This window comes from Ursus arctos, unplaced genomic scaffold (genome assembly GCF_023065955.2).
Source record: "Ursus arctos isolate Adak ecotype North America unplaced genomic scaffold, UrsArc2.0 scaffold_28, whole genome shotgun sequence".
NCBI classification, from domain to species: domain Eukaryota; kingdom Metazoa; phylum Chordata; class Mammalia; order Carnivora; family Ursidae; genus Ursus; species Ursus arctos.
In genome coordinates, this window is record NW_026622963.1 from 20539782 (window position 1) to 20566546 (window position 26765).

Genomic DNA, 26765 nt, shown 5'->3' on the forward strand with positions numbered 1-26765 from the left:
TTATTTATTTATTTGACAGAGAGAGACAGCCAGTAAGAGAGGGAACACAAGCAGGGGGAGTGGGAGAGGAAGAAGCAGGCTCATAGCAGAGGAGCCTGATGCGGGGCTCGATCCCAGAACACCAGGATCACACCCTGAGCCAAAGGCAGACGCTTAACGACTGAGCCACCCAGGTGCCCCAAGACACAGTCTTTCATACCAGAGGAAAATAATTCTTCATTTGGGCCTCTAAAATGCTGGGCGTAAATAGCATATTTTATTCCCAGTTCACATATAATTTCTTGTAGTTCTCCCATAGAGGTCCAGTGTAATAGGGGCAGGGGTAGGGGGAAGAGAACATTTCCTTTGTTATGCCAGGTTATCTTAATGCTAGCGTTTATCCAATCCATCAAATTAGCTAAGTGCCTGCGATTCTCACCCATGCCTGCAGCATATATCTTTGGCGCAAGGCAGGTTAAGCAGCGATGGAGGCCATTTTTGACATTTCAAACGCATTTAATATTATGCAATCTCCTCCAGTATTCCACAATTGTAACACCCAAGCTGCCACCCTTCTTGGCCCTTTTGCTTAAAGAGGCTGGTTAGCGCCATTAATTCAGCGGTCAAATATTCCCTCATAGTCATTTCCTGATGAGTGGGAATTTTTTCTCGGCCATCCCCAGGCTCATGAGTGGCCTGGGTCTTTGAATTGAAGGGCATGCCTATAAATCCATTTTCCTCTTCTATGATAATATCCTCCTCATCAGAGGAGTCATTATCCTAGGGATCCCATGCTTTAGGGTCCCAATTCTCTTGAGATATAGTAGTTCTCACTTTAGTGCATGGTGGTCTGTGCCCATTATCCATGCATCTTTAGCATCTTACATGCTGCAATTCCTAAGTGTTCCTCCTGCTGTTAGATTCTTTTGGACATAATTGTTTCAGGATTTCTTTTCCCAGTGTTCTTGGTCACGCCGCTTTGAAGAATGAAGAGGTAGACCAGACGAAGAGTGGTGGGCAGCAAAGCAAAATTTATTGAGCAATAGTACAAAGCTCCTAAAGAGGGAGGGGACACGAGAAGGTTGCCCTTGGAGTTTCTAAGTCTAGGGGTTTTTATGAGATTGCTGATGGGCTGTTTTAATCTGATTAACCCTTCATGGGTTAATTAACCCAATCAGGTTTTTGTCCATGCACTCATCTACCTATCGGGTAGTTGTTCACATGGGAAAGGGTGGAGGCCTCCTTCCAGGGTGGTGTAGAATAGCAGGATGGGGGCTTCTTCCTTTTATGGGTAGTTTCCTCTTAGGATGGTGGGCCCCTTGCCCCTGCCTGTCTTTCTTCCGACTCTCCTCCATTATACTGTCCATGTCAGAGGAACATGCAGCTCATACATCCTTTTCTAAAGCCGATGCTTCTCTGGTCTGTTCCAATTCTCTCCTTACTGGGAATTCCCTTTTGTATTGTCTCCTACTGCATAGATCAGTGGCCAAGCTGTGGCTGCAATAGTTCATTCACTTTCCCTTCTCTGTTTCCTTCTCCTCGCCATGTTGGATAGGATATAAAACAATCCCATGGGCGTTTTGGAGGCATCCCTGTACTCACACTGGTCCAAAATGCTCAAAAAACCTCGGTCCCCACATAGAGGTGGTTGGCCACCCTGGAATTTCTCTCATGGATGCTGAGCTTTCTCCTCCTGCCCAGTCCCTTTACCCATGTTTGGTTCATTTTTGGTCTGCCAGCTCACTAATTATTAGAAGGTAGAGGGGGGACAGTAAAGGATCCTTAAGACTGAGAACCCTCTGATACTGCAGACTGAAGTAAATCACTCCACACTGTTCGCACAGAGTTTTATTCAGGGTAACCCGTTGACAGGGGGTGACCTGGTAGATGATGTACATAGCTATGCTCCACCCCCATCTGGACCCTTATCCACCAGTTTTATAGAGGGAGGGGATCATGGTGGTGAGGTCAAAGGGTAGTGATCTAAGGTGGCGCCTTCTGTGTGCTACTTTAAGCAAGATCAGAACAAGCCTTCCCTCCTTTTGGTCAGGGCATACATTAATCTTTAAGGGACCTGGAGGACATAGCCCCAAGGGAGGTCATTGTGTGGGTATGAACAAGATGGAGGGCTGAAGACGGAATCAGCATTGTCAGCACTCCTACAAGTTGTTCAATAGTCAAAAATCAATCAATATGATAGATCACATTGATAATAGAAAGGATAAAAACCATATGATCATCTCAATGAATGCAGAAAAAGCATTTGACAAAGTACAACATCCATTCATGATAAAAACTCTCAACAAAGTAGGTTTAGAGGGAACATACCTGAACATAATAAAGGCAATATATGAAAAACCCACAGCTAATATCATCCTTAATGGGGAAAAGCTGAGCTTTTCCTCTAAGGTCAGGAACAAGACAGGTCCACTCTCACCACTTTTATTCAACATAGTACTGGAAGTCCTAGCTGCAGCAATCAGACAGGAAAAGAAATAAAAGGCATCCAAATTGGTAAGAGAGAAGTAAAACTTCCACTATTTGCAGATGACATGATACCATATATAGAAAACCCTGGACTCCACCAAAAAAAAACTACTAGAACTGATAAATGACTCAGTAAGGTTGCAGGATACAAAATTAATATACAGAAATCAGTTGCATTTTTATACACTAATAATGAAGTAGCGAAAAGAGAAATTAAGAAAATAATCCCATTGGAAGGAGTTAAGATGGCGGAGGAGTAGGGGGCCCCTTTTTCAGCCGGTCCCCTGAGTCGAGCTGGATAGGTACCAGACCATCCTGAACATCCACGGAATCAGCCTGAGACGCAGGAAGATGCATCTGGATCTCTACAAATGAACATCTCCAGCGCTGAGCCGTGGTACGAAGCGGGCAGCCGTGACACCACGCACAGATATCGGAAGATAAACGGAAGGGGGAGGGAGCCGCCGCATTCGGGCGCCGGGAAGCGGTAGCCACCTGCATGGAGGAGCGGGGGACTCACGGACAGCACCCGCGAGACAGCAGACTGAGACCGTGAGCCGGGGAACACGCACCACCAGACTGAAACGGAGCTCCGGGAGCACACAGGGGCGGCTGGCGGCTGGCGGTGTTAGAAACACAAAGGACAGAGATGCACCAGCCCTGGAAGTGAGGGCTGGGACGCCGGGTGTGGGGCGCACATCCCGGGACGCTGCAGGGTTGAGCAGCACCAAGAGTAACAGAGTTAAAGTGGCCAGAACATCAGTGGAGAGCGGTCCGTGATCCCTCTGTTCTGAGACACAGGCTGAGAATCGGCCACTGCTGCTCTGACTCTCAGAAGAGGCACAGCAAACCGCCAGGGAAAGCCGCCAGAGAACAAAAGCCTGGAAATACCGGCTCACAGCGTGCCCATCCCCATCCCCCCTCGCAGGGGACGCGGAGACTCTACCCAAACAGGGTTGCCTGAGTATCAGCACGGCAGGCCCCTCCCCCAGAAGGCAGGCTGAAAAATCAAGAAGCTCACATCCCTAAGATCCCTATAAAACAAGGGCGCACGGCCTGGGTCCCGGTCAATAATTTGGGCTCTGCACAATCCCGCAACCTCTCCTCATCAGAATGACGAGAAGGAGAAGTCCCCCCCAGCAAAGAAAAGACAATGAGTCTGTGGCCTCTGCCACAGAACTAATGGATATGAATATAACCAAATGATCAGAAATGGAATTCAGAGTAACAATGGTCAAGATGATGTGTAAACTTGAAAAAAGTATTAACAAAAATGTTAATGAGAATATAGAATCTCTAAGGGCAGAAATGAGAGCGAATCTGACAGAAATTAAAAATTCTATGAGCCAAATGCAATCAAAACTAGAGGCTCTGATGGCCAGGGTCACTGAGGCAGAAAAACATATTAGCGAATTGGAGGATGGGTTAGTAGAAGAAAAAGCGAAAATAGAATCTGGACTTAAAAAAATCCAAGCCCACGAATGTAGGTTACGGGAGATCACTGACTCAATGAAATGATCCAATGTCAGAATCATTGGCATCCCTGAGGGGGTGGAGAAAAATAGAGGTCTAGAAGAGATATTTGAACAAATTGTAGCTGAAAACTTCCCTAATCTAGCAAGGGAAATAAACATTCATGTCCAAGAGACAGAGAGGACCCCTCCCAAGCTCAACCGCGACAAACCTACGCCACGTCACGTCATAGTGCAATTCGCAAATATTAGATCCAAGGATACAGTATTGAAAGCGGCCAGGGCAAAGAAATCTCTCACGTACCAAGGCAAAGGCATCAGAATTACGTCAGACCTGTCTACACAGACCTGGAATGAGAGAAAGGGTTGGGGGGGCATTTTTAAAGCTCTTTCAGAGAAAAACATGCAGCCAAGGATCCTCTATCCAGCAATGCTGTCATTCAGAATTGATGGAGAAATAAAGACCTTCCAGAATTGCCAGTCATTGACCAATTTTGTAACCACGAAACCAGCCCTACAGGAGATATTAAGGGGGGTTCTATAAAGGTAAAAAGGCCCCAAGAGTGATAAAGAACAGAAAGTCACAATCGATAGAAACAAAGACTTTACTGGCAACATGGCATCATTAAAATCATATCTCTCAGTATTCAATCTCAGTGTAAATGGACTAAATGCTCCCATAAAACGTCACAGGGTTGCAAATTGGATAAAAAGACATGACCCATCCATTTGCTGTCTACAAGAGACTCATTTTGAACCTAAAGATACATTCAGACTGAAAGTAAAGGGATGGAATACCATCTTTCATGCCAATGGACCTCAAAAGAAAGCTGGAGTAGCAATTCTCATATCAGACAGAATGGATTTTAAACTAAAGACTATAGTTAGAGACACAGAAGGGCACTATATTATTCTTAAAGGATGTATCCAACAAGTGGAGATGACAATTATAAATATATATGCCCCCAACAAGGGGAGCAGCAAGATACACAAGCCAACTCTTAACCACAATAAAGAGACATATAGATAAAAATACGTTAATAGTAGGGGACCTCAACACTCCACTATCAGCAATAGACAGAGCACCGGAGCAGAAAACCAACATAGAAACAAGAGCTTTGAATGCCATACTCGACGAGTTGGACCTCATAGATATATATAGAACACTACACCCCAGAACCAAAGAATACTCATTCTATTCTAATGCCCATGGAACATTCTCAAGAATAGACCATGTTCTGGGTCACAAAACAGGTCTCAACTGATACCAAAAGATTGAAATTATCCCCTGCATAGTCTCAGACCACAACGCCTTGAAATTGGAACTCAACCACAAGGAAAAATTTGGAAGAAACTCAAACACTTGGAGACTAAGAGCCATCCTGCTCAGGAATGATTCGATAAACCAGGAAATCAAAAATCAATTTAAACAATTTATAGAGACCAATGAGAATGAAAACACAATGGTCCCAAACCTATGGGATACTGCAAAGGCAGTCCTAAGGGGAAAATACATAGCCATCCAAGCCCCACTCAAAAGAATGGAAAAATCTAAAATGCAGTTTTTATATTCTCACCTCAGGAAGCTGGAACAGCAACAGAGGGACAGGCCTAGTCCATGCACGAGAAAGCAGTTGACCAAGATTAGAGCAGAAATCAATGAATTAGAAACCAGGAGTACAGTAGAGCAGATCAACAGAACTAGAAGCTGGTTCTTTGAAAGAATTAATAAAATTGACAGACTACTGGCAAGACTTATCCAAAAGAATAGAGAAAGGACCCAAATTAATAAAATTATGAATGAAAAGGGAGAGGTCACAACCAACACCAATGAAATTGGAAGGATTATTAGAAACTTTTATCAACAGCTTTATGCCAATAAATTAAGCTATCTGGAAGAGATGGAGGCCTTCCTGGAAACCTATAAACTACCAAGACTGAAACAGGAAGAAATTAATTTTTTAAACAGGCCAATTAATTATGAAGAGATTGAAACAGTGATAAACAACCTTCCAAATAACAAAACTCCAGGACCAGGTTTTCCTGGGGAATTCTACCAAACATTCAAAGAAGAAATAATACCTATTCCCCTAAAGCTATTTCAAAAAATAGAAACAGAAGGAAAGCTACCAAACTCATTCTATGAGGCCAAAATTACCTTGATCCCCAAACCAGGCAAAGACCCCATCAAAAAGGAGAATTACAGACCGATTTCCCTAATGAATATGGACACCAAAATTCTCAACAAGATCCTGGCTAATAGAATCCAACAGTACATTAAAAGGATTATCCATCATGACCAAGTGGGATTCATACCTGGGATGCAAGGGTGGTTCAACGTTCGCAAATCGATCAGTGTCTTAGATTTTATCCAGAAGGAAAAAGCCAAAAATCATAAGATTCTCTCAATAGATGTAGAAAAAGCATTTGACAAAATACAGCATCCTTTCCTGATTAAAACCCTTCAGAGTGTAGGGATAGAGGGTACATTCCTCAATCTCATAAAAACCATCTATGAAAAGCCTACAGCAAATATCATTCTCAATGGGGAAAATCTGGAAGCCTTTCCCTTAAGATCAGGAACACGACAAGGATGCCCACTCTCGCCACTATTATTCAACATAGTACTTGAAGTCCTTGCAACAGCAATCAGACAACAAAAAGGGATAAAAGGTATCCAAATTGGCAAAGAAGAAGTCAAACTGTCTCTCTTCGCAGATGACATGATACTCTATATGGAAAACCCAAAAGAACCCACTCCCAAACTATTAGAAGTTATAGAACAATTCAGTAATGTGGCGGGATACAAAATCAATGCTCAGAAATCAGTTGCATTTCTTTTTTTTAAAAAAGATTTTATTTATTTATGTGACAGAGAGACAGCCAGCGAGAGAGGGAACACAGCAGGGGAGCGGGAGAGGAAGAAGCAGGCTCCCAGTGGAGGAGCCCGATGTGGGACTTGATCTCGGAACATCGGGATCACGCCCGAGCCGAAGGCAGACGCTTAACGACTGCACTACCCAGGCGCCCCTCAGTTGCATTTCTATACATGAATAATGAGACTGAAGAAAGAGAAATTAGGGAATCCATCCCATTTACAATAGCACCAAAAACCATACGTTACCTTGGAATTAACCGGAGACGTAAAGGATCTATATTCTAGAAACTATAAATCACTCTTGAAAGACATTGAGGAAGACACAAAAAGATGGAAAAATATTCCATGCTCATGGATCGGAAGAATTAACATAGCTAAAATGTCCATGCTACCCAGAGCAATCTACACTTTCAGTGCTATCCCGATCAAAATACCGATGACATTTTTCAAAGAACTGGAACAAATAGTCCTTAAATTCATATGGAACCAGAAAAGGCCCCGAATCGCCAAGGAACTGCTGAAAAGGAAAAACAAAGCTGGGGGCATCACAATGGCGGATTTCGAGCTGTAGTACAAAGCTGTGATCACAAAGACAGCACGGTACTGGCACAAAAACAGACACATAGACCAATGGAACAGAATAGAGAACCTAGAAATGGACCCTCGGCTGTTTGGGCAACTAATCTTTGATAAAGCAGGAAAAAACATCTGGTGGAAAAAAGACAGTCTCTTCAATAAATGGTGCTGGGAAAATTGGACAGCTACATGCAAAAGAATGAAACTTGACCACTCTCTCACACCATACACAAAGATAAACTCCAAATGGATGAAAGACCTCGATGTGAGACAGGAATCCATCAAAATCCTAGAGGAGAACATAGGCAGCAACCTCTACGACATCAGCTGAAGCAACCTTTTTCATGACACATCTCCAAAGGCAAGAGAAACAAAAGATAAAATGAACTTGTGGGACTTCATCAAGATAAAAAGCTTCTGCACAGCCAAGGAAACAGTCAAAAAAACTAAGAGGCAGCCCACGGAATGGGAGAATATATTTGCAAATGATACTACAGATAAAGGACTGGTATCCAAGATCTACAAAGAACTTCTCAAACTCAATACATGAGAAACAAATAAACAAATCAGAAAATGGGGAGAAGATATGAACAGACACTTTTCCAATGATGACATACAAATGGCTAACAGACACATGAAAAAATGTTCAAAATCATTAGCCATCAGGGAAATTCAAATCAAAACCACACTAAGATACCACCTTACACCAGTTAGAATGGCAAAAATTGACAAGGCAAGAAACAACAATTGCTGGAGAGGATGTGGAGAAAGCGGATCCCTCGTACATTGTTGGTGGGAATGCAAGTTGGTACAGCCACTCTGGAAAACAGTGTGGAGGTCCCTTAAAAAGTTAAAAATTGAGCTACCCTATGACCCAGCCATTGCACTACTGAGTATTTACCCCAAAGATACAGATGTAGTGAAGAGAAGGGTCATATGCACCCCAATGTTCATAGCAGCATTGTCCACAATATCTAAATCATGGAAGGAGCCGAGATGCCCTTCAACAGATGACTGGATTAAGAAGTTGTGGTCCATATATACAATGGAATATTACTCAGCTATCAGAAAGAACGAGTTCTCAACATTTGCTGCAACATGGACGGCACTGGAGGAGATAATGCTAAGTGAAATAAGTCAAGCAGAGAAAGACAATTATCATATGGTTTCTCTCATCTATGGAACATAAGAACTAGGATGATCGGTAGGGGAAGAAAGGGATAAAGAAAGGGGGGGTAATCAGAAGGGGGAATGAAGCATGAGAGACTATGGACTCTGAGAAACAAACCGAGGGCTTCAGAGGGGAGGGGGTGGGGGAATGGGATAGGCTGGTGATGGGTAGTAAGGAGGGCACGCATTGCATGGTGCACTGGGTGTTGTACACAACTGATGAATCATCGAACTTTACATCAAAAACCAGGGATGTACTGTATGGTGACTAACATAATATAATAAAAAAACATTAAAAAAAGAAAGAAAATAATCCCATTTATAGCTGCATCAATAAGAGTAAGATACCCAGGAATAAACTTAGCCAGGGAGGTGAAGGACAGATAAAAAAAGAAGAAAAAAAGGAAGGAAGGAAGGAAGGAAGGAAGGAAGGGAAATCAACCCAAAATTTTAAATAGGCATAAGCTTTAAACAGTTCACCAGGACGACATATAGATGGCCAATAAGCACATGAAAAGATGCTCACCATTATTAGTCATGAAGAAAATGCAAATTAAATGCACCATGAGATTCTACTGCATACTTATCAGAATTGCTAAAATGACTCATATTCCAAGTGTTGGCAAGGATATGGAAGGACTGGAATTCTCACCCAGTGCTGGTAGGAATATAAAATGGAAAACAGTTTGGAAGTTCCTTAAAAAGTTAACTCACACTTACCATATGATCCAGCCATTCCACTCCTAAGTATTTGCCCAAGGATAATGAGAGCTTATGTCCATACAAAGACTTGCATGTGAATGTTCATAACAGCTTTATGTGTAATAGCCCAAATCGCAATCAGTGCAAATGTCCATCAACAGTTGGAGGGATAAGCTGTAGTATGTTCATGGAATGGAATGCTACTCAGCAACAAAATGGAATGAATTATTAGTATGTGCAGCAGCAAGGATGGATTTTAGAATAACTAGTGTGTGTGAAAGAAGCCAGATGAGAAAAGTACATGCTGTATGATTCCGTACATACAAAGTTCCGGAAAATACACACACTCTGGTGACTGAGGGCAGGTCCGTGGTTGGGGGCAGGAAGGGGGTAACTTTTGAGGGTGATAGATAAGTCTTGATTGTAGTTGTCTTAGTCCATTTGGGCTGCTATTAACAAAACACCATGGAATGGGTGGCTTAGAAACACTTATTTCTCGCAGTTCTGGAAGCTGGAGTTCTGAGATCCGGCTGCCCACATGGCTGGATGAGGGCCCACCTCCCCATCTCAGCCCTCCTGGTATGTCTTCACATGCCCTCACTTGGAGGCTAGGGGGCTTTGTGGGGACCCTATCATAAAGACAATAATCCCACTCAAGGGGGGCTCCACCCTCATGACCGAATCACCTCCCCAAGGCCCCACCAGCTAATTGTATCATCTTGGAGATTAGGATTTCAGCATATGAGTTTGGTTTGGGCAGGGACACAAACATTCAGACTATAGCAGTGACGTATTTAATACAAATATCAAAACGCGAGGCACCTGGGTGGCTCAGTCAGTTAAGTGGCCGCCTCCGGCTCAGTCATGATCCTGGAGTTCCCGGATCGAGTCCTCCCTGCTCAATGGGGAGTCTGCTTCTCCCTCGGTCCCTTGCCCTGCTTTCATGCTCTCTCTCACTCTCTCGCTCTCAAATAAATGAATAGGATCTTTAAAAACAACAGCATATATCAAAACTTATCAGATCGTACATTTAGAACACGTGCGGTTTATCATATATCAATAGACCTCAATAAAACTGTGTTCAAAACTTCTTTTTGCTCAAATAACAGGCAAGATTTCTGGCCCCTGACTGGCCCCTGATAGGACAGGTGGTTCCAGTGCAGGGTCAGAGCTCTCTGTGGGATCTTTGAGTTTCTGTCAGCTTTGCTCTCTTGACATCACAAAATTTCACAAAGGAGTAAAACAGGGGTGGTTTGGGCCTGGCGTATGTTCCAGGCAAGTGTCGTGGGCAGCTCCTGTCCGAGCCTAAGTTACACAGCTTCTCACACTTGCCTCTGATGTTTGCCCTCTTTTAACCCAAGCACTTGGCTCTATTACTACGAAATATTTAGAAATAAAATGGATTTTGCAATGGCATAGATGTTTTTTCTCATTTAATCAAATAACGTATTTATTGGAAAATGTCAGGAAACCCAGAACATGTAGAGAAGAAAACAAATTAAACTAGGTCAGTAGAATTTCCCTATTATTTTCAGCTTCACTGAAATGATTGAACTTTTCTGTCGGGCAGCAGGGCTAGTTGAAACTTAAGACCATTTCTAGCCTACAAGAGACTCATTTCAGACCAAAAGACACCTACAGATTGAAAGTGAGGGGATGGAGACACACTTATGCAAAAGGATGCCAAAAGAAAGCCAGGGTAGCAATCCTTATATTGGACAAGTTAGACTTTAAAATGAAGACTATAACAAAAAACAAAGAAGGACACTGTATAATAGTAAAGGGGACAATCCAGCAAGAAGACCTAACAATTGTAAATATTTATGCACCTAACATGGGAGCACCCAAATACATAAAACAATTAATGACAAACATAAAAGAAATAATTGGTAGTAACTCAACAATAGTAGGGGACATTAACACCCCGCTTACACTGACGGACAGATCATCCAAACAGAAAACAAGGGAACAGTGGCTTTGAATGACACACTGGACCAGAGAGATATAACAGACATATTTAGAACATTCCATCCTAAAACAACAGAATACACATTCTTCTCAAGTGAACATTGAACATTTTCCAGAATAGATCATATGTTAGGCCACAAAACAAACCCCAGCAAATTCAAAAACGTTGAAGTCATACCATGCATCTTTTCTGACCACAACTCTATGAAACGAGAAATCACCCACAAGAAAAAATCTGGAAAGACCACAAATGCATGGAGGTGAAATAACAAGCTACATAATGAATAAATGAATAGATGATGAATCAACCAGGTCAACCAGGAAATCAAATAAGAAATAAACAATTATGTGGAAACAAATGAAAATGAAATGCTCCAAAATCTTTGGGATGCAGCAAAAGTAGTTCTAAGAGGGAAGTTTCTAGGAATACAGGCCAACCTCAAAAAAGCAAGAAAGATCTCAAATAAACAACCTAACCTTCCACCTAAAGGAGCTAGAAAAAGAAGAACAAACAAAATCCAAACCCAGCAAAAGGAAAGAAAGAATAAAGATGAGAGCAGAAACAAATGATATAGGAACTAAACAATAAAGCAGATCGATGAAGCCAGGAGCTGGTTCTTTGAAGAGGTAAACAAAATTGATAAACCTCTAGCAAGAATCATTAAAAAAAAGAGAGAGAAAAGACCCAAATAAAATTACTAATGAAAAAGGAGAAATAACAACCAACACCACAGAAATATAAACAATAGTAACAGAATATTATGAAAACCTACATGCCAACAAATCGGACAACTTAGAAGAAATGGATAAATTCCTAGAAACGTATAAACTACCAAACTAAAGCAGGAAGAAATAGAAAATTTGAGCAGACAGAAATCACCAGCACAGAAATTGAGTCAGTAATCAAAACACTCCCAACAAACGTAAGTCCAGGACCAGACAGCTTCACAGGCAAATTCCACCAAACATTTCAAGAAGAGTTAATACCCATTCTCCTCAAACTATTCCAAAGAATACAAGAGGAAGGAAAACTTCCAAATTCATTTTATGAGACCAGTATCACCCTGATTCCAAAACCAGATAAAGACACACACACACACACACACAAGAGAACAACAGGCCCATATCTCTCATGAATATAGATGCAAAAATCCTCAACAAAATGTTAGGAAACCTAATCCAACAATATATTAAAAAATCATACACGACGATCAAGTGGGATTTATTCCCAGAATGCTAGGGTGGTTTAACATTCACAAAATGTTCAGTGTGATACGTCACATCAGTAAGAGAAAGGATAAAAATGATATGATCATGTCCATAGGTACAGAAAAAGCATTGGACAAAGTACAACATCATTCATGTTAAAAACCCTCAACAAAGTAGGTTTAGACGAAACATACTTCAACAAAATAAAGGCCATATATGACAAGCCCACACCCGACATCATAGTCAATGGTGAAAAACTGAGAGCCTTTCCCCTAAGGTCAGGAACAAGACAAGAATGTCCACTCTCACACTTTTATTCAACATAGTACTGGGAGTCCTAGCCACAGCAATCAGACAGAAAAAGAAATAAAAGGCATTCGAATTGGTAAGGAAGAAGTGAAACTCTCACTATTTACAGGTGACATAATAACACATATAGAAAATCCTAGACTCTACCAAAATACCATTAAAACTGATAAATGAGTTCAGTAAGGTTGCAGTATACAAAACCAATGAGCAGAAATCTGTTGCATTCCTAGATGCTAATTATGAAGCAGCAGAAAGTGAAATTAAGAAAACACTCCCATTTACAATTTTACCAAAACCAATGAAATTTCTAGGAATAAACTTAACCAAAGAGGTGAAAGACCTGTACTCTGAAAACTATAAAACACTGGCAAAAGAGATTCAAGATGACACAAAGAAATGTAAAGACATGGATTGGAAGAAGAAATATTGTTAAAATGTCCATACTACCCAAAGCAATTGACAGATTTAATGCAATACCTATCAAAATACCAGCAGCATTTTTCAGAGAGCTGGACTGAACAGTTGTAGATTCTACATGGAACCACAGAAGACTTTGACTAGCCAAAGCAATCTTGAAAAAGAAAAACAAAACTGGAGGTATCACAACTCCAGAGTTCAAGTTACATTACAAAGTGGTAGTAATGAAAACCGTATGATCTGGCATAAAAATAGACACACAGATTTATAGAATAGAACAGAGAACCCAGAAATAAACCCACAATTATATGACCAGTTAATCTTCGACAAAGGAGGAATATCAAATGGGAAAAAGACAGTCCCTTCAACAATTGGTGTTGGGAAAACCGATCAGCTACATGCAAAGGAATGAAACTGGACCACTCTCTCACACCGTACACAAAAATGAGCTCAAAATGGGTTAAAAACCTAAACATGAGACCTGAAACCATAACAATCCTACAAGAGAGCATAGGCAGTAATCTCTCTGACATTGGCTGTAGCAACATTTTTCTAGATATGTTTCCTGAGCCAAGGGAAACAAAAGCAAAAATAAACTATTGGGACTCCATCAAAATAAAAAATTTCTGCACAGTGAAGGAAACCATCAACAAAACTAAAAGGCAACCTACAGAATGGGAGAAGATATTTGCAAATGACGTATCTGATAAAGGGTTAGTATCTAAAATGTATAAAGAATTTATACAACTCAATACCCCAAAAAAACAAATAATCCAATCAAAAATGGGCAGAAGGCATGAAAAGATGCTCAACAACGCTCATCGCTAGGGAAATACAAATCAAAACTACAATGAGATATCATCTCACACCTGTCAGAATGGCTGAAATAAAAAACACAAGAAACAAGAGTTGGCGAGGATGTGGAAAAATAGGCACCCTTTTGCAACAGTCGGTGGGAACGCAAATTGGTGTAGCTACTCTGGAAAACAGTACAGGGGTTCCTCAAAAAATTAAAAATAGAACTAACCTACAATCCAGCAATTGCACTACTGAGTATTAACCCAAAGAATACAAAAACACTAATTCAAAGGGATATATGCACCCCAATATTTATAGCAGCATTATTTACAAGAACCAAGATATGGAAGCAGCCCAAGTGCCCATTGATAGATGAAAGGCTAAAGAAGATGTGATGTATATATGTGATATATATCATATCATATATCATACATATGATATATATATATATGCCGTTTATGGCTGAATAATAAGAATGAAGTCTTGTCATTTGCAACAATGTGGATGGAGCTAGAGAGTATTAAAGTGAAATAAGTCAGTTAGAGAAAGACAAATACCATATGATCTCACTCATATGTAGAATTTAAGAAACAAAACAAATGGGCAGAGGAGAAATACGAGACAGAAAGAGACAAACCAAGGAACAGACCCTTAACTAGAGAACAAACTGATGGTTACCAGAGGGGAGGTGGGGGCGGGGGGAGGAGCAAAATACGAGATGGGGATTCAAGAGTACACTTGTCATGATGGAAACAAGTCAAATAATTTTTTAAAAGACCACTTCTAGTCTGTGATAATAAAGCATGTTGTCTTTGAGTCTTCTCTTCCATTTGCCAGGCAGGAGGGCACATTTTCAGAGTGCCCTCTGAATTCAAGTGTGTGTGCATGGAGGGGCCTTTCTTGGGGGGACACAACAAAGGCAAACATTATACGCAGATGACCATGTCACCCACAGTTCATATGACTGCAAACGTGTTAAAGGTGGCGTTTGGAGGAGAGTCGCGAAGACAACGTTTGGACCTCGAACTTCTGCTTGGAGGGCTGGCAGACGAACCTCTCCAATATGGACTCTGCAGCTGTGACCCCAGGCGGATGCAGGAGGTTAAAATTTCTCCCTTAGTGTCTACTGCCACGTGCAATCAGCTGACACTGGCTGGTCGTTTTCACTGGTGGGGGAAATCGACCCATTTCCCACATGAAAGCAGAGATCCATGGTCTCAAAACTCTCTGTGTAACAGAATCTCACGGGGCGCTTGTTAAAACAACAGACACAGGTCACACTTCCTGTGTTTCTCATTCAGCTTCAAGATGCAAGGGGTCCCTTCTAACCAGCCCTTTAGTTCAACTCCTCGCATTTTACAGTTTCACCAACGAGTTAGCCACAGGTGCAAGACCAGGGTATCACCTTGGAAAATTCTGGTGAAGTCAGGTCATTAGAAACAGGTTATTAATAACCATAAAATAAAAAATCTGACCATTGTTCTCTTTGAGTCCAAGATTATAGATCCGCACTTAACAGAAATAGCTATATACCACAAGAGGGCGCCGTTGTCACAATGTTCTTGTACTGCCCCTGACCCTCTTCACCGTGTTTAATACTGTGTTGTCTAAGAAAATTTTGAAAGATTGATTCTTTCTTTTGTGTGCTTAAAGGCACAAACTCAAAAAAGACATGGCAAGAGGCCCTAAGATCATGGAAGAGCCAGGAATATAGTACAAGGAGGAACCAGGATTAAAAAAGGGGGGGGGGAGAAATAGATTCTGAAAAAAGTATGGGAAGTTTGATGGCTTGGGAAGGCTCTTAATGACATTTCCATGCTGGTAGAACACTTGTAATGACGTGTTAAGGAAACTACATAGTAAAATTTTGATTAGACCTCTGAAATATTCATTTTAACTGATAGCTAAGGGGTGAGAGACAAAACCTGGGGGATTCTTAGAATCTGAGGCGTTCTGGGCTGGGGTGTTGGCTAATTGGTTGGTGGCTAACCGGTTTCATCTCTCTGGGTCCCAGTTCCCACTTCCATTAAACAAGAGCAATTGCACCAAATAAGGTGTCAGAGAGAACCCACGGTCTTTAGTCATCAGTGCTCTGCTAACATCATCTTGGGGCTTCAGCCGGTGGGAAATTGGTAGCTCTTCTTGGACGGTTCGATAGATAATACAATCACCTAACAAAAAATCAAATGAATATTTAAGTCTCCACTGGGAAATCTCCCATTTTTACTTTCAACCACCAAGCCCCACACCTGGAGGTTTTTGTTTTGCTTTGTTTTTAATTTTTAAAAAAGATTTGCTTATTTATTTTAGAGAGCAAGAGAGCGAGCACGCGAGTGGGGAGGGGGGAAATGGGGAGAGAAACCCAAGCAGACTCCCGTGTAGCACGGAGCCCAATGCAGGGTTCGATCTCAGGACCCGGAGAGTGTGACCTGAGCTGAAATCAAGAGTTGGACGCTCAACCGACTGAGCCACCCAGGAGCCCCCAAAACCTGGAGATTTTATCTCTTCTTTCTTGTGGACCCTTTGGTGTTTTGTTACGAAAACACAACCAAAATTCTTATTCCATCTGCTCTTTGTTCTGTCCCCCTTCCATCTCAGCGGGGAGGGGGCACTTGCTTGCTTTGCTTTTCATCAGCAGCCGATTTCATTCTCTGGTGGATGCCCTGTTGTTTATGTCTCCATTATTATTTCTTCCCACGAGAGGAAATGGACACTTGGGTTTCCTCTTTAAAGTGTCACAAACACTGTGGCAGAGAATAACCATGTGCAAGTGTCATTTGGTACTGCTATGGCTGGAGGACAAATTCTCAGAAGTGGCATTGCTGGGTTCAAACTCAATGCACTCATAACTTGCAGTTTTGCCCAAATTGCCCTCCACGTGGGTTGTAAGACTCTGCTCCCAGACTGTTGGGAAGCCCCTTTCTCCAGACTCTCCAACAGAGTGCATCGTCATACCATTTTTATTTTAAACTCCTGTAGAGACCTTAATAGCAAGTCTGGATAATCATCCTTCTAACTCATTGGATGGGTGATGGGAGGGTTTATGACCCCGTCATGGGCACCCTAGGACGACAACAGCGCATGTGAAAGCTCAGTGACATGGGGCCCTCTGAGCAGGTTGATGTCGTTGATGTTTTCCCATTCTTGCTCTGCCCTTTATGTGTTTTTGGATCTGAATTTCTGCTCCTCAATTCAGAGCTTAAACCTTCTTCTGCAACTTGAATATTCCCCTCCCAAGCAATTTTATGCTTCATTAGGCCGTGAATAAAAACAGAGAGAGTCCGACCAGCACATCGATCTGGAGCATTTCCACAAGGCGCCCAGGCCTGACCACTGTCTGTGGCCCTCAGGTGGCCATGCTGCTGACCGGCTGACCAGTGCATGGGTTCTGATGGTGGGGGGGGGGGGCGGGGGGGACTCCCTCCCTCCCTCCTGTGGACTGGAAGCTTTGTCTTTGTGCAAACTTTCCAGCTGTGGAAACTCTGGCACCGCTCTAAAGATTAATGGCATTTCTTGGCAACGGATGGGAAAGGCAAACTTCTCTGCTATTCAAGGATTAAGTCTTAGCCTAGAAGCAAACTGTCCCCGGCCTCTGCAGTGAGTTTATCTCCCAGAGAACATTCAGGCGGTTTCTCAATAGCGCCTGTGCCGGCGTCAGCCAATGTTTTCTAGTTAGTAAGATTACATCCCATCCGGCCAGCACCCAGAGCCGTGCTGAATTTCTTCTGTCTCTCAAACACACACATAATGACTCAGTAACTGACAGAAAGAATGGACAAAGCTGATAAGCAGACCAAGGAAGCATGAAGAACATTCTAGCACAACCAGTGTCCGAGCCACTCCTGTCTGGAAGCCAGAACATAAGCCATAGTCGCTTGCCCTTTCCTGCGTCTGCCTGGAAATGCTGCAAACAGAAGGAAATATTGAGCAAAAGTAATTAGCTAATGAGGACCTTAAATGCCCATTTAATAGTGCCATTAATAATAAAGCAAAGTTTTATTGGGTTAATAGAGGTTAAGTGGCAATCTTAGTAAAATGGTCATTATAGATTTTCTTCTTCGCAGGCAATGAACAGAACCTTCTGAAAAGACGGATTATAACTCCCTCCGCTGCGTTTGCTGTTTCTCAAAAGAGGTATTTCTAAAGGTCTTAAAAAATGATTACCACTTTTTGCGGGGCCCCCGTCTGCGGCAGGAGTCCAGGAGTTGCGTCTTTAAAGAAGCCCTTACAGGGAACTCTGTCAGTTGCTCAAGGCTTGCTGCCAACAAACAATTGAGGTATTTACCAAAGGTTTCCAAGAAATTGCTGCAAATTATATGAAATGTTATACCTGTTACAGGCGTTCAATGTATTAGCAACAGAAAAAAAATGTAACGCGCGTGGGGACAGAGTAGCAATTTGTGAGAAAGTGCCCAGGATCGTAGGTGGAGGTGAATTTTAATGATATGTCGCAGAGAATCACACTGCATGAAAGCAGAAAGGAAGTCAGATAATGTGGCGTTTTTTGAACAAATTGCTAAATGTTGGTGTAGAATCACTGAGAAGGAACTTCTAACGTGATCCATGGAAAGACCCATTTGGACTCCAGAACACTGAGACCCTGAGGCGGGACATAGCTTGTCTGGGTGGGACTTCCTCGCGTAGAAGGAAGACCGGAGGCCCCACTCGGTCCCTGCTCCAGGCCAGGCCCCCATCTCAGGTGGGGTGTGTGCCCTTAGCAGCCTTCATCTTTCAATAACTCTCTAGTCTGGGGTTTCTCTTTACAGGTTTTTCTGATTGTGGTTAACACCACTCCTTTTTTTTTTCTTCTTTTTAATGATTTTATTTATTTATTTGAGAGAGAGAGAGAGCACCAGCGGGGTGGGGGGAGAGAAGCAGAGGGAGAAGCAGACTCCCCGCTAAGCAGGGAGCCCATCGCAGGGCTCGATCCCAGGACCCTGTGATCAGGACCTGAGCCGAAGGCAGATGTTAAACCGACTGAGCCACCTGGGGGTCCCAACACCACTCCCTTTTTAAATGAGAAAAATGGTCAACGAGTCCCTGAACTTAAGAGAGAGGGCTCCTACAGCAGTGAAATTGAGAAATAGTTCTTTCCTCAGTTTACTGAGGCTAAATGCCTATGAAAGCTGGTCAACCTGACTTCTCTCCACCTTTAAAAATAAATTAGGGGGGCTCCTGGGTGGCACAGCGTTTGGGTGTCTGCCTTCGGCTCAGGGCGTGATCCCGGCGTTCTGGGATCGAGCCCCACATCAGGCTCCTCCGCTATGAGCCTGCTTCTTCCTCTCTCACTCCCCCTGCTTGTGTTCCCTCTCTCGCTGGCTGTCTCTATCTCTGTCGAATAAATAAATAAAATTTTTTTAAAAAAAATAAATAAATAAAAATAAATTAGGGAGAGGGAGACATAGGGGTGGGGAGCTGCCTGGTCCGGAGGTGGTTTGAGGAGGGTGCATGCGTGTGCAGGAGTCTTAGAGGCACACCATCCTCCCTAGATCCTTGCTGGTAATGGCTGTGCACGGGCCCATAGGGCTGGTGTCTATGCAGGCAGGCCTCCATACTGGACTTACCTACCCGCTTTGGCCCTTTGGGCTTCTGGCTGTCACTGAAGTCCTTGGTTCCAGGCATTGGCCTCCGGCTATGAAATGCCCATCTAGGCCAGCTCTGCCTCCAATTCAGGCCTCAGCAGGGGCCCTCCGTGGGTCTGACACCTTTACATCCTTCCCTAGGAGAACTCCCTCAGCTTCACCATTCAGCTGCTGCTTCCAGCTGTGCCGGGGCGTCCCCTCCCTATCCCCAGGCCACACCTGGGATGTGATCCCTGCCCCGGTATGGAGGCCCCTGAGGCCCCTGGCTGACTTCTACAGGACCTTGGCTCTCCTGTCCTCCCACCATCCCCCAGACTGGCATTCCCCTGCTTTTCCGGGGAGGACTTCACCTATGTCACGTTGTCCTGGTCCAGGCTTTTCAAAACCTTCAGGCTCAGGCTTTACGGAGAACAGGGAGTCTTCTAAATCATGAAGGAGATGCTTCCATTGGGTCTGCAGATGAGACAAGTGAGGATATTGATCTCGGGACACAGGGACAGCTAGGAACCAAGGAATTGAGGAGGACAAAACATTCCAAATCCTCACAACGTTAAGTCCCATCCTGTTTATGTACTTTTCATCAGATTTCACCCTAGAAGAGGAAATATAGAGACGTTTAAAGCAGGTTAGAAAATATTGAACTCATTAAGTATGTCACCAAATTGAACATCTGTGTCTTGCCAGATTTGTGCTTTATGGAAATCATTGTGAATTATGGGGCTGTTGCTGAATTTGGGGGCATCTGGTGACTACTTGGCATTTGTGGCTTATGGTCTTACTGGAAACCCCTTTGGATGGTTTTCGAGCCTATAATTCATGGTTATATGTTCTGTATTTTTCCCAAGACTACTGCTGGAGTCCTGTGTTCACTGCATAATGAGCATTTTATTTTTAGATGTGGATCACCTCTTAGGGAGGGAGTCTGGGGAAGGTGGGTAATGAACTATTTTTGACATAAATAATAAGTGCCAAAGAATGTGGTAATATCCAAAGAATAAAACAACAGTGACCGCCATTCAATTGCAGAGACCGTGTCTGTATCTCCCACAACTTGCCACTTTCAATTGTGTAATATTTCAAACATTTGGTCATGTTAACAACGAGGAAAGATGCAAAGGATTACCCCAAGCATGCTTACTTTCTGTCCCTAATTCCTGGGTTCATTTGATGAAATGAAGGGAACCTGTCAGGCCCAGGAAAACACTTTGCTCTCCAGGAGTTTCATTAGAAAACCCCAACATATTGGCGACTAAGTAACAAGACTAATATTTACTCTATACAAACATTTGTTGTATGGACACTTTCTCAGTTTTTGTAGCTTTAGCTGAGTTTTTTTTTTTTCTAAGAGGAAATGTATAAAATTTAAACTCCATCCTAGAGATCCGTTATTCAAAACCTCTCTTTAGAAATCCACAGCACTTTTATGGATGAATGATGTAAAAATATTGACAAAGATTCAGGTAGGTCAGGGGTACTAACCGACTATCTGCCTACAAAGAATGTAAATAAAAGTAGTGTTTACCATCCAGAGTATTAACATCACCTTCCATTTCTCCAACATCCGTTAAATGCTAGCACTGTTAGGAGCTTGGACATAAAATATAGCTTTTTTTTTTTTTTTTTTTTTTAGCTTAGAAACTAGGGGCAGGGAACAAGGTAAGTGAATTCACGGTTCACTCTGCAAGCATGCACGTCTCAAACGGCTCCTGAACTGTTTATTCTATATGCGCTTGCTCCTGCCCACATAACGGCGGGAACAAAGGTACAGTGTGAATCGGGAAGACGCGGAGAAGGTAGAAGGTCAGGTCCGCCTGGCTGGAGGGCAGGGCGTGGGGAGTGAGGTTTATCTGAGGACAGTTTCAGCAGAAGGAACGAGCGCTTCGTGCAGAGTTCGGGGACCAAGAAGCCCCTTCTTCAAAAATCCCTCTTCAGATTGACGCTAGCAGGGCATCTCGCAGGATGGGGCCGCCTGGCGGGCATGGTCCCCGGGAGGGGACACCCTGGGGCCGGTGCTGGGCGCCGCCGCCAGGAGTCCGAGCGCAGACCGGCGGGGGCGTGGTCGCCGGGCGGATAACGGGCTGCAGGGCGCCGCGGTCCGGGGCCCCGCCGGCGCCGAGTCCGGCCCCACGCCCCCTCCGCCCGGGCAGCCCAGCCGCAGACCGCGCTGGCGGGGCGGGGCGGGCGACGCGCGCGCCGGGAGGCTTTTTTTTTTTTTTTTTTTGTCAAACTTTGGCCACGTGAACCTCCCCCCATTCACTTTTGCGCCAATCCGGAGGCGCGGACGGATCCCGAGAGGGGCCAGGCTCCGCCGCCGCCAGGGCCCCTTCATAACGCGCCGTGCGTGACGTGAGGGGCTCCTGTTGCAATGGCGAGCTAAGCCGGAGGATGTGCAGCTGCAGCGGCGGCGCCGGCCACGAAGAGGACGGGGGCGGGCGCAGCGAGAGCGGAGCTGAGCCAGCGGAGAGACGCGGGCAGGGCGGGACGGGGGTGCGGACTCCGCTGCCACAGCCGTCGCCGTCGCGCTGGCCCCGCGCCCCCGTGCGCAAGCGGGAAGAGCCGCCGCAGCCTCGCGCTAGAGCCGCCGCCGGCGCGCGCCGGGCATGGTCCCCTCTTAAAGGCGCAGGCCGCGGCGGTGGGGGTGGGCGTGCGGAACAAAGCGGCGGCGTGGGGCCTACGGGAGGCTCGGGGGCCGCGATGGGCGCGGCGGGCCCGCGGCGGCCGCGGCGCTGCCCGGGCCGGGCCTCGCGGCGCTAGGACGGGCTGGCCTCCGCGGGCGGGGGCGGCGGGCTGAGGGCGCGCGGAGCCTGCGGCGGCGGCAGCGGCGGCGGCCCGGCGGGCGGAGCGGCACGGGCATGGCCGCGCGCGGTCGGCGCGCCTGGCTCAGCGTGCTGCTCGGGCTCGTGCTGGGCTTCGTGCTGGCCTCGCGGCTCGTCCTGCCCCGCGCCTCTGAGCTGAAGCGAGTGGGCCCGCGGCGCCGCGCCAGCCCCGAGGGCTGCCGGCCAGGGCAGGCGGCGGCGGCTTCCCAGGCCGGCGGGGCGCGCGGCGATGCGCGCGGGGCGCAGCTCTGGCCTCACGGCCCGGCCTCGGATGGCGGCCCGCGCGACAGGAACTTTCTCTTCGTGGGAGTCATGACAGCCCAGAAATACCTGCAGACCCGCGCCGTGGCCGCCTACAGGTGAGTCCCTGCTGCCAGGACGTCGACTCCTGTATCCAGCATCCCGGTGGGCGGCCCTGCCGGTACTCCCTTGGCTTGAGTCTTTGCTTGCTTTCCAGACCCGAAGCTCCTGGGGTTCCTGTGGGATCGGGGTGCCCCTTGGGTTGTGGATGTCGGACACTGGAAGCAGAGGTCAGAGGCGGGATGGTGAATGCAACGTCCAAGAGTATGGGCTTTGGGATCAGGTGGACTAGGTTGGCTCCCGTGGGTGTGGTCCTCAGCCTGACTTTGTGTAAGGCACTTTAGCTTTCTACGTCCAAGCCTTCTTCTTTGTTAAATGGGTCTGACTGAACGTATCTCCCTCATAAGGTTGTTGGGAAGACTCTTAGCACACCATATCTGTAATAGTGATGGTTATCGTTTGATTCTCTGAAATAGGCACCTTTTGCTCTTGAGGCGCTAGAGCCGAGGTAAGTTAATCTGGTTAGAGCCTTTCCATAGCATACTTGAAGACATCACTGGTGGAGGTATTCTTGTAAATGAAAGGGGCTGCCCGCTACACACTCGACCCCACCAGTCTGTTGAGTTAATGGAAAGAGAATCTTGGGAAAAGTAGTTCTTGGCCCATGGTAGATTCGGGGTTAACTAGCTCAGTTTAGGGATGTGTGTGTGTTGTCCAGTATCTGGGTCCTAGTTGGCCATATGAGTCATAAAAGTGGCTGGAATCATGTTCAGGATTAACAGAGGGATTAGCCAAAGTAACCTTTAGAAGGGCGCGATGATTTTGGAATGTCAGATTTGTATTCGAGTGAATTTGAGGTAGGAGAAGGGTGTGGAACCAATAAAGGGATTTAAGGGAACCTTATACGTGTTAAGTACAGAAATGCTTACCATGTGGACAAGATTTGGGAGTCATCCAGCCACAGAACAAACCAATTCAGGGAGGTCCTCTGAGAAGGAACTTTTAGAGCAGTCAGTGCTGAGCAAGGCCAAGCTGGTTGCTGCTGTTGGTTCTTAATTTATAACCAATACCTTTGAAACTTTGGCTTTTAAATTTAGTCCTGGTCTAAATGTCCAGGCATTAGATATGAAGGGAAAAACATATATGGATCTTTATTCCTCTAAGGGAAGAAGTACAGGATTGAAAAAGAAAAAGAGCAATAGAGAATGTCAGCACTTTCAGTGCATTGACTCCCCATTCCTGCGTGTTTCTTTGAGGATCTTACTTAAGTCCAGAGCATAGGTTCTGCCGGGAAGGATCCCGAGTGCCTGAAAACCTTAGACTGTAGCCACTTCGTGTAAATTTAGACTGTGTTAGTGATTTAGGAATCCCCAGCTGAAGATTTTCTCCCAGATCTCCCACGAATTACCTGGAATTTTATGCAGATTGTTCTTTGTGCCAAGAGAAATGGCTACATCTGAAATTGGGGATGAGCTGTATAAATTGTTTACAGAATGGTTTTGAAAGCCAGTCCGCATAACTGTTGTTGGGTGACAAGGGCTGTGAAATCACAACTTTGGAGACAATTATCAAAGTAGTTTGGACAAATACTAGATTGCCCACCAAACAGATATATTTTCATGGACTCAGAATCAGTATAAAACCAGTAGGGGTCCTGGTACACCAGCAATACTCAGAAAATGTAATGCAAAACTGGACCTGTTATTTTACACTTGGAGATGATCTTTTCCCTGAGCCCAAGCTTGACACTCTTACTCTCTTGGTCTCCTTTTCCAAATCTCCTACCTCATCTTTTTTGGATGTAGGATTTTTATCTCATTGTTTATTTTCTTTTAGACACTTAATGGAAAGTAGAAACACAGTTTGCCATCTGGCCCCAGTTCTTCCTCCTTTGTGACAACTCTGCCTTTCTGATAAAGGGAAAACCCTTATGTGGAAACAGTGTATCCTATCCAGGCACTCTGTCAACTTTCCTGCAGCTCTTTTATCTCTTTGATCTTAAGAAGTCCCATTACTTGAAGCTTGGGGGGTGGACTTAGCTTTCCCGTTAAGATCCTCTGCTTGTCAGCCCGTCAAGCCTCTGTTTAGACCGTTTGCAGGAGATGGCACAAGACCGTTTTAGTCTTAAGGAACTTCTGGGGAAGGCCTGAATTGGGATGGAGGTTACAGTGTGTAACTTATGATTATGGCTCTGCTGTGCTTTGCAGCCGAGGCTGAAACTCCACACTCAGCTCTTAAAATGGAAATTGCACGCTGTTTGGCATAAAAGTCGGCTTGAATCTTACAATGCTAGGTAGAACTCCAGTTTGGCACCGGGTGTGCTCAGTTTTACTTCTCCCCTGAAAGGCAAATTCATTCTTTACCTTAAGAACTTTAATGTTTTTTAGTTTAGTTTTTTTTTTTTCTTTTTAAGTAAAATTACTGTTTGGCTTTATGGGTGTAAGGAGATGCCAGCGTTTTTAGTAAGATGGCAGTATGGTGTACTTTTATGCTAAAATATTAAAAATGTCAGAATTTAGGTCTGGGGACTAGTAATTGTCTGAGATCCAGAAAGGAGCTATAAAGCCTTTGGGAAATCAATGAGATACGCCTGTCTGCACTAAAGTTAGCGCATTTTAATGATGGAACAGCCCCATCATTACACTTTTACTTTCTCAATCTGCCAAATGCTTGAAGTGAAGAGAGGGGCCACCAAAGATTGTTAGCAGTGCAGTGACAGCTGATAGCATGCAAGCAACAGATTGGCAAACAAAACTCAGAGTGTAGCTTATCAGAGACTGACGGGGGCTAGCTTCTTCATAGGCCCTAAGCAGACACCATAGCTGTTAAGTTCATAGGAGTGATCCTGGTTCATAAAAATACCCAGTTACACTTAAGATTCATCCCTTTGTGCAACAAATACATACATGGCTCCTCTGGGTCCAGACTGTTGAGGACACAATGGTGAAGATGCTTGTTCTCATGGCACTTCTGTTCTAGTGGGAGGCAAGACACAAAGAGTTAATGATGGGTACTATGGAGAAAATAAAACAGGGTAAGGAAAGGGTGGGGTGGTGTCTAGAGAACTTGGTATTTGGGCTGCAGTCTGATGGTGAGGAGCTGGTTGTGTGAATATCATTGGTGAGCAAGGGCGCAGAGGGAAGAGCTGGTAAGTACAGCAACCAACTTGGAAGGGAATAAAAGAAGGCCGGTAAAAGAAAGTGGACAAGGCCCGATAACGTCTGGTCTCGTGGAGTTTTATCCTAGGTGAATTAGAAAGCCTTTGGAGGGTTCAGACAGGAAAGGGTGGTGATGGCATTATGTCCTAAAAGTTAATTCTGTCCATTGTGTGGAGATTGGATTGTAGGGAAGTAAGGAGATTTTAGGTGTGGTCTGGCTGGAGGTGGGGGTGGCAGGGACTGGTGTGGTAGCAGTGGTCATGGAGAGACGTGCAGAATTCCAGGGGATCTGCTGGAGCGGAGGTTAGGATGTGCTGACCGAATGCTGGTGAGTGGTAAGGCAAAGAAGAATCAACAGTGCCTTTTAGGATCTTGCCTTGAAAGACAGGTGTGAGTGGTTGTATTATTTATTGAGATGGGGAAGGAGGTGAGTCAACAGGTCTGGTTTTGCACAGGAAAAGTTTGAAGAAGGCATTTAGACATACAGGTGGATGTATCTTTAGCTTTATAGATATAATGAATTTACAAAGAGATGGAGAAAAGATTTACATCTGAGATGGTTACAGTGCTGGAGCTCTGAAACTGTCTGAGGCTTCCACTGCCTGAGTGTTCTGGGTAGCTGGGGTTCTGCAAGTACATATAGAAATTTGTTTTGACTCATCTGCAGAGTATTTGTATTCTTGGCAATTTCACTTCAAAATGGTACCTTGATTCCTCCAGAGGGATTTATTATGCCAGATCATCAGAGCCCCTGTGTTCCTTGTGTCTTTTGTTACTAGCTACAGCTTATATTATTTCCATATTTTTTTCTTTGTTTTTAGTGTGATAGAAATTCACGTAGTTTAGTTTTTACTTTTCTGATTTTAGGGTTACCTCCCTCCCCTGCCCCAAGCTCAGAGAGTTACTGCCCTGGAGAGATTTTTAAAAGCAACATTTTTTTTTCT

At 44.5% G+C, this 26765-nt stretch overlaps 1 protein-coding gene across 1 annotated transcript in view; it reads left to right on the top strand.

Moving 5' to 3' along the window:
- The first annotated feature begins 22368 nt into the window (after positions 1-22368).
- The window catches only part of CHSY1 (chondroitin sulfate synthase 1), a 70537-nt gene continuing 66140 nt past the window's right edge, over positions 22369-26765 (top strand). The window contains exon 1 of the mRNA XM_026510341.4: positions 22369-22722. Within this exon, the coding sequence (XP_026366126.1) occupies positions 22400-22722 (323 nt within the window). The 5' untranslated portion in view covers positions 22369-22399. The remainder of the gene's footprint in view (positions 22723-26765) is intronic.